This window comes from Trematomus bernacchii, unplaced genomic scaffold (assembly GCF_902827165.1).
Source record: "Trematomus bernacchii unplaced genomic scaffold, fTreBer1.1, whole genome shotgun sequence".
NCBI lineage: Eukaryota > Metazoa > Chordata > Actinopteri > Perciformes > Nototheniidae > Trematomus > Trematomus bernacchii.
Window position 1 is genome coordinate 2,709,662 of NW_022988066.1, and position 18,952 is coordinate 2,728,613.

General features: G+C 41.9%; 1 protein-coding gene across 2 annotated transcripts; it reads left to right on the forward strand.

Annotated features, from left to right (window-relative positions):
- The first annotated feature begins 15,808 nt into the window (after positions 1-15,808).
- On the forward strand, positions 15,809-18,897 carry si:dkey-246e1.3. Of its 2 annotated transcripts, none has more exons than XM_034120434.1 (3): positions 15,809-16,070; positions 16,176-16,272; positions 17,571-18,897. In XM_034120434.1, the coding sequence occupies exons 1-3, from the start codon at positions 15,881-15,883 to the stop codon at positions 17,908-17,910; spliced, it is 627 nt and encodes a 208-aa protein (XP_033976325.1). In that variant the 5' UTR covers positions 15,809-15,880; the 3' UTR covers positions 17,911-18,897. The 2 variants fall into 2 exon arrangements, with proteins under 2 accessions (XP_033976325.1, XP_033976326.1); XM_034120435.1 differs by having other exon boundaries at positions 17,691-17,938.
- The last annotated feature ends 55 nt before the right edge of the window (positions 18,898-18,952 follow it).

The window sequence follows — 18,952 nt, forward strand, 5'->3', positions numbered from 1 at the left end:
AACTTCTACGAACATGAGAAAACTTGAAGTAGTTTAATATTTTCCAAATGTTGTGTGTTTCCTCTTCGTCTCTTTGACCTCAGTTCTTCTCTGCAGTCACTACAGGTCAGACTTCTTCTGGCCAACAGCAGCTTTGGCAGAAGAGTTTTTTTTAAAGAAACTGTTTAAATTGGACTCCCCTGTCTGCTTTGTCACACAAACCAAGATAAATTGATGTCTGATGAGCTTTGTTCAGATAACAGAATGTACTCACTGGGACCCTGCAGGGTTTAAACACACATGCTGTGTGAGTGGGGTCTGTGTTCAGTACTAGACATGTGCACAAGTGCAAGAACACGTGCGTATATTAACATAGAGTTGTGTGTGTGTGTGTGTGTGTGTGTGTGTGTGTGTGTGTGTGTGTGTGTGTGTGTGTGTGTGTGTGTGTGTGTGTGTGTGTGTGTGTGTGTGTACATGTCCAAAAACATTATAGGTGTTACAAAGATGACCACTCAAAAACAACTGAGCAAAAACTGTATATGTTCAAATACCTACTGGGAGGATAGCATAAGGCCTTGAGGCAATCAAATGTAAAATCTATGATCGATGAAACACAACAGGAGGGTTAAGAAATAGTACCATGGAAGGATAAGCCTCAACAGTTTTTATTATAACTACTGTCTTCTGAAGAAACATTTACTTTGAAAACAGTTGAAAGTATGATAACAAGTTAATTTGCTCCTGGTAATTTGAGGTTTGGGCGATTCTGTATCTCTTCATTATGTCTAGGTACAGTTAGCTACACAGCTCCTCGACTCTTGCTAATATATTAATATATTAGCAAGTGCTTATGAAAAAATACACCTGAATCAGCTGAAGCTGATGACAGGTAGTGGAGAAGCAGAGCTTATCTCTGCCCAATATCCATGATTGGGTATACTTCCTGTAAGTGTATACTTTTATTCTACTTTTACAATTCATTTTGAACTAATTATATTTCCATCACACATTTATATATGTATAATTAAAAATAATCCTATTTCTTAATTATTATTATTATTATTATTAGTAGTAGTATTATTAGTTATTTTAATTGAAGTCTTATTATTGTCAAATTTTAGACAAGACAAATGAATGCTGTTGGTAATGTAGTCCTTAATATAGTATTGCCTATAATACTGAAAATCCCGGTTCGACCCTCATAACATTAATCACCATTTCAGTTGAATTGAAATTAAACTCTGAATAGAGTGTTATTTTTGAGATGATCTAGGTCTAGGCAACACATCAATGTTAATGAACTGTAGGTTTCCAAAAGGGTTGAGGCTAGTTAGTTTAACCATTTTGAATGAAATGGTTCAAATTAGATACAAAAACTGCACTGTAATATTTGGTTGTTAGTTTGAACTACACCAAAAAGGTTAGGTTGAATAAAAAATATGTTTACCACTTGTTATCAAGTTAATGCACATTTTCTTTTCCATATATATGAATCTCTATTCCCCTGATGTGGTTTGGCAAGAGCAACCACAACCAGCCCATGGTGAAGAGTACTTCTGCAATTACTACCCTGAGACTCCCTTGATGGAACCTTTACAGGAGGACCCAGCTTTTTGGGTGGTAAGTATTACATGTGTTCAAATGTAAAGTACATTTATTTATTTTCCTGATAGATTAATCTCTATTCACCTGATGTGGTTTGGCAAGAACAACCAGAACCAGCACATGGTGAAGAGTTCTTCTGGCTGGATGGAAATGCCCAGCAGTTTCAGGAAAACAACATCCCTGTGTACAGCGAGGCTAACTGTTTCCTCACCAATGACGGTATTGAGTACTATCCCCTCCAGGCTCCAGTGATGCAGAGCCAGTCACTGCTTTACCCCCAAAGCAACACTTTGTTGTATGAAACAGCAGGCTGGTTCCCTGTGGAGAACAACATGCTGGAGTGGCTGACAGAGGCAGAGGCACGCCAACCATTATGGGAAGAGACACATTTCATCATCATGAAGGAGGCTCTGGAGATGGAAAGGCAAAGCCTGACCAGCGAGAGAGAGACCTTTCAGAGAGAGTGTGCTGAGGAAAGAAATGCCTTTCAGTTGGAGAAGGAGCACATGTTAGGTTGCGTGGAAAGGGTAGGACCAAAATGCAGACAACAAAAAAGGTAAAAAGGTCTAGAAACAAAAAGCGAGCTTTATTTTAAAAGCTGAACAAAAACATGGCATGAAACACATAGGTAGTGATGGCAGTTTGACACTGAAGCTTCGAACGGAGCTTCAACCCTGGACTTCCTATTCCATAGAAGCAGTGATTCGAAGCTTGCTTCAAATCACGTGACATATGACGTCCGAACCAGCAACTGCTTCAAATCACGTGACATATGACGTCCGAACCAGCAACTGCTTCAAATCACGTGACATATGACGTCCGAACCAGCAACTGCTTCAAATCACGTGACATATGACGTCCGAACCAGCAACTGCTTCAAATCACGTGACATATGACGTCCGAAGCACCAACTGCTTCAAATCACGTGACATATGACGTCCGAACCAGCAACTGCTTCAAATCACGTGACATATGACGTCCGAAGCACCAACTGCTTCATTTCCTGAATGAATCACTTGACTGGTTCGCGGTCCAATCACGCGATTCAATGCACTGCCTCGTCTCTATTCTGACAGGTTGAAACAGTTTCGAATTTGAGCGCTTCAACACTTATAACCGCTCTAAACAATGCGCAATGTGTGGGTTGTTGTCGTAGTTTGCGTTGTTGCTGTTGAGTTGTTGTTGGTTTTGTATTTTAATTGGATCATTATAGAGCAAGCCAGGAAGAAAGACAGGTCGTTCTGGCTCGGGAAACACTTTGAAATGTGGAGAACTTGTGAACAAAAAGACAATTAAGACTAATATGAAAACCATGTTACTAACTTAAGGTATAGATAGCCCAGTGGATAGAGCCGGCGGCCCGAAGCGTCGATGTCCTCTGCGCAGCTGGTTCAAAGCCCGGAACAGATGAACTTTTAATCATTCCTTTTCAACTTTAATACTTTATTAACTGATAAAAGGCCCTCTCCGCCCAAACAAAATTCCAGCACTCTCTAGTCTCTTCTCAATAACCCAATACGCACAATTATCAATCTTTAATTGCAAATAGAACATGATATTCAGTCTTGTGTGTGTGTGTGCATCGAATATTTTTCAAGGCAAAGATACGTTAAACCCATTGCAGCCTTGCACTTCGCCAGGAGAGGTCGCTGTAACTAAAGCTTCGAGAAATGAACCTATTTCCGACAAAATTGTCCAAGTGGTTCGATGCTTCATTCAAAGCTTCATTTTGCCATCACTACACATAGGTAGCACAAAAACTGATCGTGACCAACATGGAGGGAGACAGGAGAGACAATGAACCGACAAGGCACACAGGGGAAGACAAGACTAAATACAGAGAGGGGTAATCACAAGACAAGACACAGCTGGGGTAAGGGAGGCAGAAACACAAGGGCAACAGGTGAACACAATCAGACACACCAGGGAAACTAACGACAGGAAGGCAAACACAGGAAGAAGGATCAGACAAGACACAAGGAGGAAAACATTTAAAAATAAAAGGTGGAAAATGAAAACAATCCAAAACCGTGACAGAACCCCCCCCCCTCAAGGGACGGATTCCAGACGTCCCAAAAAACAAAGTCCAACATTTCCAAAAGGGTGGGTGGAGGGGGTCCGGAGGACGGGTCTGGATCGACAGCCCAGAGGCACAGAGGAGGACCCGGAAGGGGTCTCGGGCGGACGGCCCGGGGGCAAGGCAGAGATCAAGGAGGGGGTCTCGGGCGGAGGGCACGGCAGAGTTAAAAAAGGGGCGAAGACCACAGCGGGCGAACTCAGGTGGCCGGGCATGAGAGCGAAGGCAGCGGCTGGAAGAGTCAGGAGGCCGGGCTCGAGGGCGAAGGCCACGGCTGGGGAAATCAGGGGGCCGGGCTCGAGGGCGAAGGCAGCGGCTGGAAGAGTCAGGAGGCCGGGCTCGAGGGCGAAGGCCGCGGCACTCAGGGGGCCGGGCTCGAGGGTGAACAAGAAGGCGGTGACGGGACAGCTCTGGAGGACGGGCAGGAAGGCCATGACGGGACAGCTCCGGAGGATGGGCAGGAAGGCGCTGACGGGACAGCTCCGGAGGCCGGGCAGGACCCAGTGTCGGCCGGACAGGAACCGGAGCCGACGGGACAGGCGTAGACGGGATCCTGGACATGACATGGGCTGGTGTCAATGGGACCCCGGATGGAGCAAGGGCTGGTGTCGACTGGACCCCCAACGGAACAGCACACAGAGTTGGCAGGACCCCTGGTGGAACAGGTGTCGGCGGGACCTCCAACAGGACAGGATACAGAGTTGGCAGGACCCCCGGGAGAACAGGTGTCGGCGGGACCTCCAACAGGACAGGACACAGAGTTGGCAGGACCCCCGGCGGGACAGGTGTCGGAGGGACCCCCAACGGAACAGAACATGTAGCTGGCAGGACCCCCGGCGGGACAGGTGTCGGCAGGACCCCCAGCAGAACAGTAGTCGGCGGGATCTCCAACGGCACAGGACATAGGGTTGGCAGGACCCCCGGCAGAAGAGTAGTCGGCGGGACCCCCAACAGGACAGGACATAGGGTTGGCAGGACCCCCGGCAGAACAGTCGTCGGCGGGACCTCCAACGGCACAGGACATAGGGTTAGCAGGACCCCCGGCAGAAGAGTAGTCGGCGGGACCTGTGGGACTTGTGTCGGGTTGTACACCGAAAGGACACGGGGAGCTGGAGTTGGCCGGAACGCCGACAGGACACAGGGAGCTGGCGTCGGCTGGAGAGCCAACAGGAGACGAGGTGCTGGAGTCGGCCGGTACGTCGACAGGACACGGGGAGGTGGAGTGGGCCGGACCACCGACAGGACACGGGGGGCTGGCGTCGGCCGGGGAGCCAGTACTGGAGCCGGAACCATGGCTGCTGGGGCCGGAACTGGGGCCGGAACCATGGCTGCTGGGGCCAGGACTGAGGCTGGAACAATGGCTGCTGGGGCCAGAACTGGGGCTGGAACCATGGCTGTGTGGGCCGGTACTGGAGCAGGCACCATGGCTGCTGGGCACGGAACCGGAACACGGAACCATGGCTGTGTGGGATGGTACTGGAGCACGGTACCATGACTGTGTGGGCCGGCACTGGAGCACGGAAACATGACTGTAAGGTCCGGTTCTGGAGCAGTGACCATGGCTGCTGGGCACAGAACAGAAGCCTGGTCCCTGGCTGTGTGAGCCAGGTAATGGAGCACGGAAGCATGGCTGTGTGGGCCGGTACTGGTGCACGGATCCATGGCTGTGTGGGCCGGTACTGGATTACGAGCTGGCTTCCTGACCTTGCGTTTCTTTGAGGTCTTTTGGAGGCTCCGTGGACCTCCAAACGCCAGGCGGGATCCCAAAAAAGGGTCAGAGAATGGAGACTGGCACTCAGGGCTATGCGAAAAAACTCTGAGAAATTCAGGCAACGAGCTCCTCAGCCATGGCACGTTATCCACCTCCATTTGTGCTTTTTTGAGGACAGCCTCTTTCTCCTTTCTAGTCGAGGTTCTACTCCACTCAGCATAAAGGCATCGAAGGGAGTAATCCAGAGAAAGCAAATCAAAATCAAAATCAAAATCATAATCCGCTGGGTCCATAATTGGTCGGTTCATTCTGTTAGGTTGCGTGGAAAGGGTAGGACCCAAATGCAGACTACAGAAAAGGTAAAAAGGTCTAGAAACAAAAAGCGAGCTTTATTTTAAAAGCTGAACAAAAACATGGCATGAAACACATAGGTAGCACAAAAACTGACCGTGACCAACATGGAGGGAGACAGGAGAGACAATGAACCGACAAGGCACACAGGGGAAGACAAGACTAAATACAGAGAGGGGTAATCACAAGACAAGACACAGCTGGGGTAAGGGAGGCAGAAACACAAGGGCAACAGGTGAACACAATCAGACAATCAGACAATCAGACACACCAGGGAAACTAACGACGGGAAGGCAAACACAGGAAGAAGGATCAGACAAGACACAAGGAGGAAAACATTTTAAAATAAAAGGTGGAAAATGAAAACAATCCAAAACCATGACACTACATGGAGAAGGAAAGAGAACGCTTCAACAAAGAACTCAGGGAGCAACTTGTGGAAACAAAGGCCTTTCAAACTGAATACGATGCTATGTCTGATGACAGGAAGTCCTTCCTGATTGATAAGGAAGAGATGGCCATGATGAGCAAGGCCTACATTCGTGAAAAGACAGGCATCCAAAGATCAAGAGTTGTTATACAGTTGGAGAAAGAGAACATGGAAAGAGAAAGAAAGGCCATCAAAAAAGACGCCATGTCTGATGTGAGAAGGTCATTATCTCTGACAAATCCTCCTCCTGCTCCGACTCCATTTGGTCCTGCAAAGACAAACAGGGAAACTGCACCTGCTCCCAGTTCGGCTCCATCTCCGACTCCGTTTGGTCCTGCAAAGACAAACAGGGAAACTGCTCCCAGAAACGAAACCATCTGAACATTTCACATGGACACTAAAATGTAGTGCATAACTGTGTATGCCATTTATAACATCTGTATGTGCGTACTTTGAATACATTTTGCAAAGTGTTTTCAGCAATGAATGTGTCTTTTTTTTTGTCTGAGAAATACGTGTCAGTAAACTAAAGGGAAACTCCAGCAAAATCCAAAATGAAATAAGTGTTTTCAGTTGACAATAACCATCTCAAACACCTGTCGGGTGACAATGTAAATTACTTTGCCTGGTTCTTCCTTCAAATATCACTTCTTCTTTCACTCATGTCACCTTAGAACAAATGAAAAAGAAGCCGTGTCATAACACTCTTTTCTTGTCATTGAACATTTATTAAAATTCATGTATACTTGATATATTTCTAACTGTCACTACTGGATTTTTTACACGTAGCATAATAAATACAGGAAGCAGGCTTTTAGGGTTGGGAGTATGTATGCAGGATTACAGGTTTTTAAGAGAGAAAAACCGGCCATCAAAACCAAGACAGGCAGAAACCAAATATTTGCCTAGTCATCATCCACATTTATCTCAGCGATCATGTAAGGTTGAAAACGGCAAAAAGGTAAACAGTAAAATTCTGCCACTGCACACATTAATGTAACCAAAGTAGCCTCCAAAATAAACTGGCGTCCACTTATCTGCCACACAGAGCCTTATTAAGTGTCTCTAATAAAGACCCCTAGGATTTCAGCAGAAGGTGCACACAGAGCTCATCCTTAAACTTCTGAAACATAAACATCCTGATGTCTTACACTTACTTTAAAACACTAGAACATCTTTATGCAGACACACTGCATGTGACCTTTGGAGAACCTTTTAAACTCAGCAAGTGGGAGGGTGGGAGGAGAGAGATAGGGAGATCTAATTTGAGGACATGAGAAGAAACAATGAAATTGAGAGGGGATCTTTATGTTTGTGTAATCGGTCTAAAGAGGAATTGCCAACATGCACACCACAGGTGGCCACAAGCTCTATCAATAGCTCACCTTGATAAAGTCATTAAGGTCTCTGAGACACGCCGTGTGTGTGTGTGTGTGTGTGTGTGTGTGTGTGTGTGTGTGTGTGTGTGTGTGTGTGTGTGTGTGTGTGTGTGTGTGTGTGTGTGTGTGTGTGTGTGTGTGTGTGTGTGTGTGTGTGACTTTATACTTCTACCCCACTACATTTGGATGGGAAATAATGTAATTTTACTCCACTACATTTATTGAACAGCTTTAGCTACTTAAAAAAAATGCATCTCTGAAAATTAAACTAGTGGACTCTTTAAGTCACAAAAGAGTACAATTATTTTGATATTTTACAAAAAGTCACCAGAACTGTGTTTGTCTACAACGAAAATGCTACTTGATGCAACAGTTTTATCTAGAAATGTCACATATATAAATATAATTATATACAAACACAAGGCAATTTTTCTGCACAATGATTACTTGTACTTTTTATACAATAAGTACATTTTGCTCATAATACTTTTGTACTTTCACTTAAGTAAGATTTTGAATGCAGGACCTTTACTTGTAATGAAGTATTTTGACAAATTTAGGAAACAAATGCAAAAGAAAATATGCAAGAATATCGCCATGTTCCATTATGTTGATTCTTGAAAAGTGTGCGACGTTGTCCCTTGACAAGGACAAACTAAATTGTTCTCATAACTTCCTCAAATTAAATAAAGCTTTCTCTGGCTTTTTATTTTTTTTAATGCAATCTTTCCACTTACATCAAACACCCAGTTACATACAGAAATTGAGCAACTGACCAAAACCACCCAACAATTGTGATGATCAGTCACCTTATCACCTCTAACCTCAGTCTGGTAAACTGACGGGATATTTATATTGTAATGTTGTTTTTTTGAGGAGTGAAGCGCTGTTTGCAATCATTCTTTTTCCACTGTGTGGTAGCAGAGAGACAGTAGGTGGTCCGTGTTCATGGGAACTTTTTCTGTTTTGTTTAATGTGGCCAAAGTGAAGTCAGTGGCATGATGTGATGAGGGACACAATAATATTTGAATAAATTCACATACAAACAACTCTGACCTTCTTGTAAGACATTGTATGAACACATTGTAATTTAGCGTCCCTGTGACTCTTTCAGAACTTTCACTCCTGTTTTTTTTAACAAAAGTATCATGAATTAAGAAGGCTATTCTTCAGAGTTTGAACCATATGTTTCATATATTTTGTAGGGGATGCACCCCTTTGAACCTTTTGAGAACCGATTTTTCACGAAATGTTTTGCTGCTGTTTTTGAGTTCTCAGCCCAAAATATTTTCTCTAAGATCTGAAAAAGAAAAGAAAAGTGTTTCTATGGTAGCCAACACGTACAAACGCGCTACAGCAGCCCAACACATTTCCATTAGGAGAAACATTGGACTCTTTCCACAGATTTCCACAGTATTCCTCCTCGCCAAACATTAGCTGACCTTTCCTTCCCCTAAGTGACACATGCAGAATTGCATTCACGGAAAAAAGCTAGTTTAGACAAATCTCCTGTCAGGTTTAGATTCTGTATTTCCATTGTGTGAACATCCAGTCCCTTCCAACAATCTCCTGAGGACGACCATCCAGGCACTATACGCCAGACACAGAATCTGTCCGGAGATGTTGGAAACTCATAGCAAGTGCTTGCTTTTGGTCCAGCATGCAGTTCCCACACACAGCCTCCAAGGCTCATTTCCAAACTGTATTACTACTGGCAAGTGTACATTAGGCCTGGATAACTTCATACTGCAGGCTCTTGGTGACCAGCCAACAGAGCACGGAGAAGGGCTGAAACTAAGCACTAGGAGTGGGGGGTGAACCATCCTGCTCAGTAATATTGAGTTATAACAGTTTGTTTGGGTGATCATTCAAGATTTGAGTTGTGAAGTGAAGAATAGTAGTTTAATAAGGGATTCCCATGGGATTATATATCTTTTTTTTAAATGGCTCCTAGCTAGAAATCCAGAAACGGAAATATGCATGCAGGTTTTTCGAATGAGAAGATACGTTTCATGCATATCCAGTACATGTAGCCTAGCTTAAATCAAAGGCTGGGTTTAGCTAAAGGCTACGTCCTACACAGTAGTAAGCTACCTGTGTACCTCTACTACTTGTCTTTAGGCTAACACAACCCAGTCCTATCCTTGTACTGAACTTGAAATGTATGTTGAATCTTCTTTGAAACGGACAGCAAAAATATGTTATTTTATCTTACGAGTTCATTTAAAAGCTAGCTTAGACCATGATGTTTACTTTCTCCTCCAGCTATAGTTGCTATCTTCTACTGATGTTTGTTAGCCTACAGTTTTCTTATCAAAGCTTGTTAGATATGTGGGTGAGAGAGAGTGGAATAAATAGAAGTCACTTTATTATTTTAGGATGTAGAGTTACGCTTATCCTTGCATTGAGTGTGGAGCCTAACGCAACTTGAAGCAGAGATCTAATTATCCAAAATAATAGAAAACATGTTTGTGTGTATGCTTCTATATAATATATACTCATTAATGCAATTCAAAGGCCATTGAAAGACAGATGGAACCTGCTGTACAAAAGAATAAAGGACAGAAAAATACTATTACATCGGAAATAGGTCTTTGCTCATTTTCCTATAACACTGGCACAAGCCCAGCTACAGTTTAGCGCAGGAGCAGTGAGTCCCTGGATCGAAATGGAGATTTTGTATAGCCCCTTAAACTATATTGTTAGACATTAGGAGATTAGATATGAGCTATACTGTTTATTATAAAAGCTTGTTTTTATAAAATTGAAAGTAAATACTGGAGAGTTAATAACTCTGCAGTGAATCTTCAGGGAGAATGTAAAGCTTAAACAGACTATATTAATGTTATTTGTTACAGTACACACACACACACACACACACACACACACACACACACACACACACACACACACACACACACCACACACACACACACACACACACACACACACACACACACACACACACACACACACACACACACACACACACACACACATACACACACACAGGTATTCATCTGGATACGCCTCAGTTTTCCATGTTTCCCTGTCCATTATTGTGTTTGTTTGACACAATTTGTAAATAAACAGAATCATATTCAGCTCAGAGCTCATTTCCTGTGTGGTACAGTATGGGGGCCAGGGTCAGACGGGGTCAAGGAAGCAACGCATTAGCAGGTTTTAATGTGTCATGCACCATGTACGAGCCTCTATTTGATACAACTCTGTAAAGTTTTACAGCCGACTGAGGGCCATGACATCTGTGTTCAACTGCTATTTGACTGAACAGCGATGACAGCAGGAATCATAAAATCACATATATAGAATGACTTTTCACCGCTCCTCTGCACCTCCTGTCTCTGACACGCTATATCCAACAGAGCACAGTCCCTACTCTCCTCACTTCCTTGATAGTATTTAATTTCATGCCAAGAGAACAGATCTTTCCAACATTTGTCTGAGATTCAGCCTTTAGACACTAGTAAACTTGAGCAACAAAATGTAATAATAGGTTAAATTATGTTTTCAAAACAGTACTCATAGTCACTGGATTAGCCTGGTGAGATATTGTAAATTGAATGATTCACATAATATATCCTATATTAAAGTGGACCTATCATGCTATATTTGAATAATATAGTGTAGGACCATACCTATATAAGGCATATTTATACTTTTTTTTTTTTCAAAATACCAAACAGATCATGCATTTTAGCCATGCCTCATTTTGCTCAATTTGACAATTTCTAGCTCTGTTTTAGCAAGGGTTGATTCTGTGAGCAACAGCACCATCTAGAGGCCTGGCATATGTACTACAGCGTCTCCAGCGCTTTCGAACGGCAATGGCCGTGGCTGTCTCCTCCTGATTGGTGGAGTTGGCCCAATAGCCGTAGCGCCACCGTCCTGATGTCAGGACAGTGTTCAAATCTGGATCAGTTTTTATCAGATCCGTTGCAGCCCCTTTTTTAGAGATTTGGGTATGGAGGAAAATAGAGAGGGTTGTGTTTTCTGACACTTGGTGAGTTCCCTGGAACACCGGGGACACATATTCATGTATAAAAGACGTACAAAAGTGCATTTTGCATGATACTGTAGGTCCCCTTTAAGTCATCTGTTTAAAATTGTAAGGTCACATGTGAGATCAAATGAAAAGTCATGTGTGCAGTTATGAATGATTGTAGTCAGGCATTGTATTTCTCCTTTTTTGAAGGTTGCACCTTAAAATTATTTTCATTATTGTTGACATCCATCTTTCAAAGGTCTTTTTTCACGAAATAGATGAATCCATTTGTCTTTAAAATATCTGAAATAGAGACAATAAAGGTCTGACATATTTTGCCAGAAAAATACCTCAAGTTATTGATGAAGAGATTATTAAAATAATTGCAGACTCATTTTCTGTTCATCAACAAATCAGTGAATAGTTTCAGCTTTAAGGAGCAATGCCTGGTATTAATCCATTCATACTCTACTTATGTCCATTCAGTTTAATGTATAAATGAAGACATTTTAAATGAGGCTCAGACATTTAAATTACACAAGATCACTCTTGGCATCCTTCTAACTAAACTACATGACATGGTAGTGTATTTGAAAAGAATCATGCAAACTACACCATATGGGCCCTCAAATAATAATATTCCCTTTAATCTGGAGTGTATCTTTTCCATAACTTCTGCTGTATATAATAAACCTCCATCAGCAGGGAGTCTTTCACCATGAACAGAAGTCTCTCAGAATCTGCGGTATGATCCGAATCAAACTGAGAGGCACAAGCACACACTCAGACAGCATACGGTGCACAGCCTTTGTGTATTAAAATGTACCTCCAGAAGTTTTACTGACAGTGTAATAAATCAAGGCGGGACCTTCCCGCTGAACCACGTCAGAACAAATGGATCCCGCCAGAAGGCTAATTCCCCACCAGCCTCTGTATAAACACAGAGATGGGGGAGGTACAGGAGCAGAGGGTGAGGAGGGGGGAGGCAGGGCGATGAGGGATAGTCAGGAATTCACTGGCCAGTCAGAGAGAGTTGGGAGGGTTTGGGGGAGATTATAGGAGAGATGATTGATGAGTTGACCGCATTTGTGACAAAAAAAAGTTATAAGGGATTTTATTTGTAAGCCCCTGAGTGGATCCACTCTGTAAATGCAGTTACTGTATATGTTCAACAAAAGGCTTATGTTACCATTACATTTGATTTAATTTTGGGGTAATTCAATTCATTTTTGTAAGAGCATCTGATGCCTTTTTTTCTTTTCAAAATAACAAAAATGTTTAAGCAAACAGAAGATAACACAAAAGCATGAGAAAGAAGGTACATGCACAATGAAATAAGTGAAAGAAATAATGAATTATAATGAGGTTGCTGGATCAACGCCAGAGTGTCTAATAACCAGGCGTCATTGAGCAACACATGAAATCTCACCTGCTTAGTCACTGTAAGATGCAGTGGATACAAAATACCTAAAAGCTAAATGTAATCCACAAAAACCGAATGCTGCCTGATAAGGGAGAGGCTTAATAGATGCTACGAGGTATTATTAACAGTCTGCTGCTGATGAGTGAGGTGCTGGTTGTGAATAAGCTGTGAAAGTAAGAGCATGCATTAACACTGACATTAAATGTTTTATTCAATATTTCCTGAAGCTGCCATCTTTACAGATACACTTCAGGCAGCACATCAAGAAGGTTTATGTTAAATAAACAGTACCTCCTTCCTCACTACTCAATTGATGAAGGCACCCTGCATTAGCATCTGCCAGATGTGGCTAATATTGTGCCAGTTGCATACTAACATAATATACCATGTCCTACTTAAATGAAATGAATCTTCAGGAATGTATTTCCTAAACGGTTTTGAAACTATTCTCACAGAAGGTAAGTTGAGTTAGCTGCCAGCGTTTCTGAACTGTTTATTTGATTGGAATATTCAACCTCGTAATAATTCTGTTTTAGGGTTCAAGAGCCCATTTTGTATGATTACTTGTCAGATTTTTTTTGTATCTATTTCTTTATCTTTAATTCCTGTTATTGTATTTGTATTGCTGACATTTTAAATTATTTAACTTTTAGGATCCCTTCTTCTCCAGACTCTTTTTAATACGTTTTTTTTTAATTGTTTCATGAGCTCAACGTTGTAGGTTAAATCGTTCTCATGCAACATGCAAGAATAGAACATGTTTTGGAAAATAAGGGAACTTCAACTTTGGACAGATGAACCATGCACCAGCAGTTTGATCTCAGGATTATAGTGATTTATGAGACGAATAATATCTTATTTTCTCTCAACTTTCTGATCAAAAATGTCAAAACACATACATGTAAATGGATTTCTTTGTTATAATTAGTAACTAAATGTCATTTACCCTATGATATACTACAGTAACGATTCAAATAACTCTTGGAAAGTAAACACATTCAAAATAAAAAACAACTACAAAAGGAGTAAATGTTATTGCTCCAACAACTGATTATCCATCATGATAAATTTAGCAATTTCCTCCTTAGTGTTAATATTTGAGTTTTGAGTGAAACTGAGAAACGGTGAGTTGGATTTCTCCCGACCTTATTCCCATGATAGCTGCCACAGACAGAGTTGGTTTATGCTTACTGGTCTGCTCAAATAAACCATACCAACTGAATGCCACCCACATGCCCTGTAAATCAAAACAGCCAGGATGAATGTCAACATTACACAGGAATTAAAGACCTTTGGGAGGCTAATAAACATAGATTTCAGCCTTTGTGTCACAGCTTATTTCCCAATCAGTCAATCTCTCTCTGTCTTTGTTTTTCTTTTCTTTTTCTTGGAATAAAGAGACTACCCCTGTCACTAAAAATAAAGCTTCTGGGCTGATGAATACCACAGAGCTGTCCTTTACTGAGGTATGGCGAGTCCAGACTGAACATGCAGGCAAGGTGTGACACCTAGTGGAGGGTTGGTAAACAGGAAAGAGACACAAATAAGAAAAGTTATCTGATTTGCAGCTGCATTTTGCCGTTTAAAAACAAACAAAGGCCTCTACATACTGTAGATATGGTATTCTGATGAACTACCGTTGATGTCTGAAAAGTGGAGAGTGATGCTATCTAGTTGTTCCAATAATGGGCATCATAGCTTACCTGCATGAATGAGATCAACATCACTATTTCTCATACCAAACCAAATTCAGCTACAACAAAAACGTTCTCCTAGCTTTAGCTTGTACCACATGTTTCACCCTATGTAGCAACTCAACCAAGCAGGTTGACAAAAGGGTCACTCGCACAGAGGAAAGATTCTCTCCAAGTTCACTCTAAAGAGCAGCCTGTCTTGTCAAAGAGGGAAAACAAAACGCTGCTTTAATTAGATTCTCAACTAATTGCATAATTTCTCCCATGGTGCTGCAGGGTGAAGTGAGGCATAAGGAAGGGGAAGAATGCTGGCTTTGTTGCCTTTTCGCTGGCTTTGGCTCTCGCATCAGCCCATTTGACAGCCTGATCTCCTGTACTGCTCACCCCAAAACACCAAACAAGCAGCGACGCACAGATAGGCAGGTGAAGAGGTATGGTAGACAAGCATTCTGTGTCTGATCCGTGGAGATTCAGTTAAATGTCTCGTTGAAAACTAGTGTCAAGTTGTTATACTGCAGGAAAAGGATTTGCAGTAAGCTTTTCAATGATTTATTGGGTTCTTTTGGGTTTTTTTATTAAGCTGAAGGTGATAGTCGAGAGAAAATGTGCAATTCATGAATTGCCAATGTCATCTCCAGCTACTCAAACACTTTTCTGTCAGTGTAAAATGACACTTTTTTTTGTATTGTATTGTATTAATCAAATATTGATATGATATTGACATTTTCTGACATTATGTCTCTATCAGATAGATACAATATATAATGTTTAATAATACTAATAATACAATAAATATAATGCAATGCAGACGTTATTTAAGTATAAGTAAGATGGCACAATTCACACCAATGTTTGACATGAGCACAGATGGCAGGAAGGAGTTCTCTGTTGTTTCATTTATCTGATGATTCAGGGGGTAAAAAAAACTGAAAACTCAAAAGAGCACCATTTTCAGAGTAAACTGTAATTGAGTTCCTCTTTGATTTTTTCTTTCACATTTTCAGTAGTGGTCTCTGTAGTTTTGAGGTCACCACTCAAAGTGTATTACAAACAGTAAGAGGCCCAACGTCCCTCTCCCCTCAGTGTCCCCCCAAAACGCTGAGCAGAATAATGAGCAGTAAACAAGGGGAGCTGAGGGGAGGGAGAAGATGGGGTGTCCAAGTTGAACTGATGGGGTGACAAAAGAGGGGGAGTCTCCACAGAGACTGAGAGGAGCTGTTCGAGTCACATGGCCCGGGTTTCTATTGAAACCAGTGGGAAGAGGCTTGAAGCTCAGCCTTTAGTCCATGTTTTGGATGCCAATGGCAGCAACATGAGTGGAGCCCACCAGGACGGAGAAATGATGGCAGACAGCCTCCATGTGAACACCACGGCAGCTCTGGGGCTGCATGACCAGGAGATGGACTCAGCTCTGTCTGGTGTGTTGTTCTCTTTATATCAGTTCAGTTTTATTCTGCAGTCACAATGGACTTTCTGATGTGGTGAAGTGCTTCTTCTAAGTAACGTGTGTGTTTCCTACCCAGAGTTCAAAGTGTTTAACATTGTCATCATCGCCCTGGCCTTGTGTATCCTCACTATCACCGGCCTGTACTGCATCACCGTCTGCTACAACCGCACCAGGTGAGGATCAGATATCAGATGAGTCTTGATACTTTAAAATATGTCCTTACCTTTATTAGGAACCATGGAAGTGATGGGAGGAAATCAGACATTTAAATCATGATGGTTTTAGTTATGCTCTCATGTCATACACTGAGATCGTATGTCCTTTACTGACTTGGATAGTGTGTCTGGGTAGAGTTGTCTCAAGTTGCCAACAGCTGCTGTGCACTCTGTTGAAAAGACGAATTCTGCTGTTAGCTAGCTAGCTAGCAGCTTTGCTTTCCTGGTATCAAGGTACCATTACAGCAGAGGTGGGAAGTAACCAAGTACATTTACTCAAGCACTGTACTTAAGTACAATTCTTAGATACTTGAACTATACTTACGAGTATTTAAATGTTGTTGCTATTATATACTTCTACTCCACTACAATTCAGAGGTTAATCATGTACTTTTACTCCACTATATTTATGTTGTACCTTTAGTTGCTTTACAGATTTGGACGAATGATTTGACGAATCAACAAGAGACTTTAGTTACACCTGGAGAAAAATTCACATGCTACCTTACAGTAAACAAAGTAATTAAAACCAGCTCATTAATGCATCAATAACTATAATCAAAACATATAATATTTATTTTTCTGAAATGGACCAATCTGCATAATAAGTACTTTCAGTATATTCTGATGCTTATACTTTTGTACTTTTAGTTAAGTAACCTTTTGATTGCGGGAATTTTACTTTTAACAGAGTATTTCTACACTCTGGTACTTCTACTTTTACTAAAGTACAAGATTTGAGTATTTTTCCCACCTCTGCAATACAGACAGCTCTTTTGACCCAATCAAAAAAACATTCACAGCTTATATTTGTGTATTTGTGTTCACAGGAGCAAGAGCACACACAGCTGATAATTCCGTTAAGTAGCCAAGATGATGATAGCTGAGTGTGAGAAGTAACCGGGTTCCACAGTTTTGGACCATTATTACTGGACCATCTGGGTACTCATAGTGCAATGCATTTTACTTCTAAGTGTGAACCCACTTACAGTATGCACTCAAAAAAAGCAAGTATAAGAGCACAGATGCGTAAGATCAGCAAACTAACCAATCAGGGCAGACTGTGTTTTTGGGAGCCGATTGTGAATACAGTTATATTTGTACAGACAGTATGAGAAAAATTAAGTATTTTTTTGATCATTTAAGCATCTAAACGTATTCTAATAGACAGCCAAAATACAAAGATGAACTTGAAAATGAGCTCAATATGTTTCCTTTAAAGTCATTAGTGCAATTAGTCCCATCTGCTCCACCAGGCAGTCAAAGAGAGCCCACGTGTATGAGAGCGCAGTGACCCGAGGCGAGCCGGCGGACCCCGTCGCGGTCAGAGCAGTAAAAAGGTCCACCAGCTTCATCAACCCTCTCGCCTTCTTCAGGAAACAAGAGGCAGCAAAGGACAACTCCAGGATCTACTACATCTACAGTAACCCGCTGCCTGTGGGCCTGAAGGAGGGAGAGGAGGAGTGCCGGACTAAAGCCTCACAGGGAGCGGAGGAGCAGACTGCACTGATGCTGCCGCTGTCTTTTCAAGAGTACGCGAAGGACCCCTGCAGTGGCATCACCCTGGACCCTCCCATTTTTTACATGCAGCTTTAGAAGGTGTTAAAGAGTTGTGCTGTGGGACTGTGACGAGAAATGATCTAAAAGTCACGAGAGAGACATTGGAATCTGAGAGGTCTGATTTGGACCCCTGCACCCAAGACTGACTAAAGTTATGTCACCATCTACAGTAAAGCAGGCACTCCCATCTATTTTAGGAAAAGACATAGCCTGGGAATCTATAACAGAAAACCTGGTCATAGACCGGGTACAGTATACACTTTTAGCAGGGTTGCTCTTAAGTTGCACCATGAGAAATGTAGGATATTATGGCTTATATACTCATACTGGGACTTAGGTTCAGAATATTCCATCCACTGCTGCTTCAATTTAGACCATTCTTAGTTTTAATCTGTGTTGTTAGTCCCATGAAAGTACAATACTGAACCTAGGTGTAAAGTGAGTCAACAAATCTCTGTTGACTGTTTCTGTGTATTTCACTGTTTTGAATGCAACAAAAATGTGGATTTAAGAGCAAATATCTGTAAATATATCTGATATTAAACTGGGCAACTGCTTTTGATTTGACTTGAAGAAAATACCCATCTTGACATCACTGGCTATAACAGACTGATTGACAGTTGGGTAACAAACACATTAAGTGCCAGCAAAACCAGGAGGAGAAGACTGCAACCCAGCAAACAGGGATGTTAACAATGCAGGAATTTAAAGTAATAATCTTGAATATTTTCATTTAAATAAAATCTATCATCATGACGTAACACAATGGATTTAAACCCATTGAATTTGCAGAATAAAACGGGGTGTCTGCGGAAACATTTACGGGAATTGCAAGTTCACTGTTTGGTTCTCAGCAAAGAGGGATCCAAAAACACACCTGCATTATTGCTTATCACCCTAGGTGCCGCCAAAGAGAAAGAAACTGAGATCTAAATTGTAAATATAAATCTTCTTAGAATGGCACAGCAAATGTTTTATAAAAACAGAACATTCATTTATCGTGTTTGTAAGGCATCAATGATACATGCGTTTTAGTAAGCAACACCGTCTGTACACAGAACACTCAACAGAGTACTTG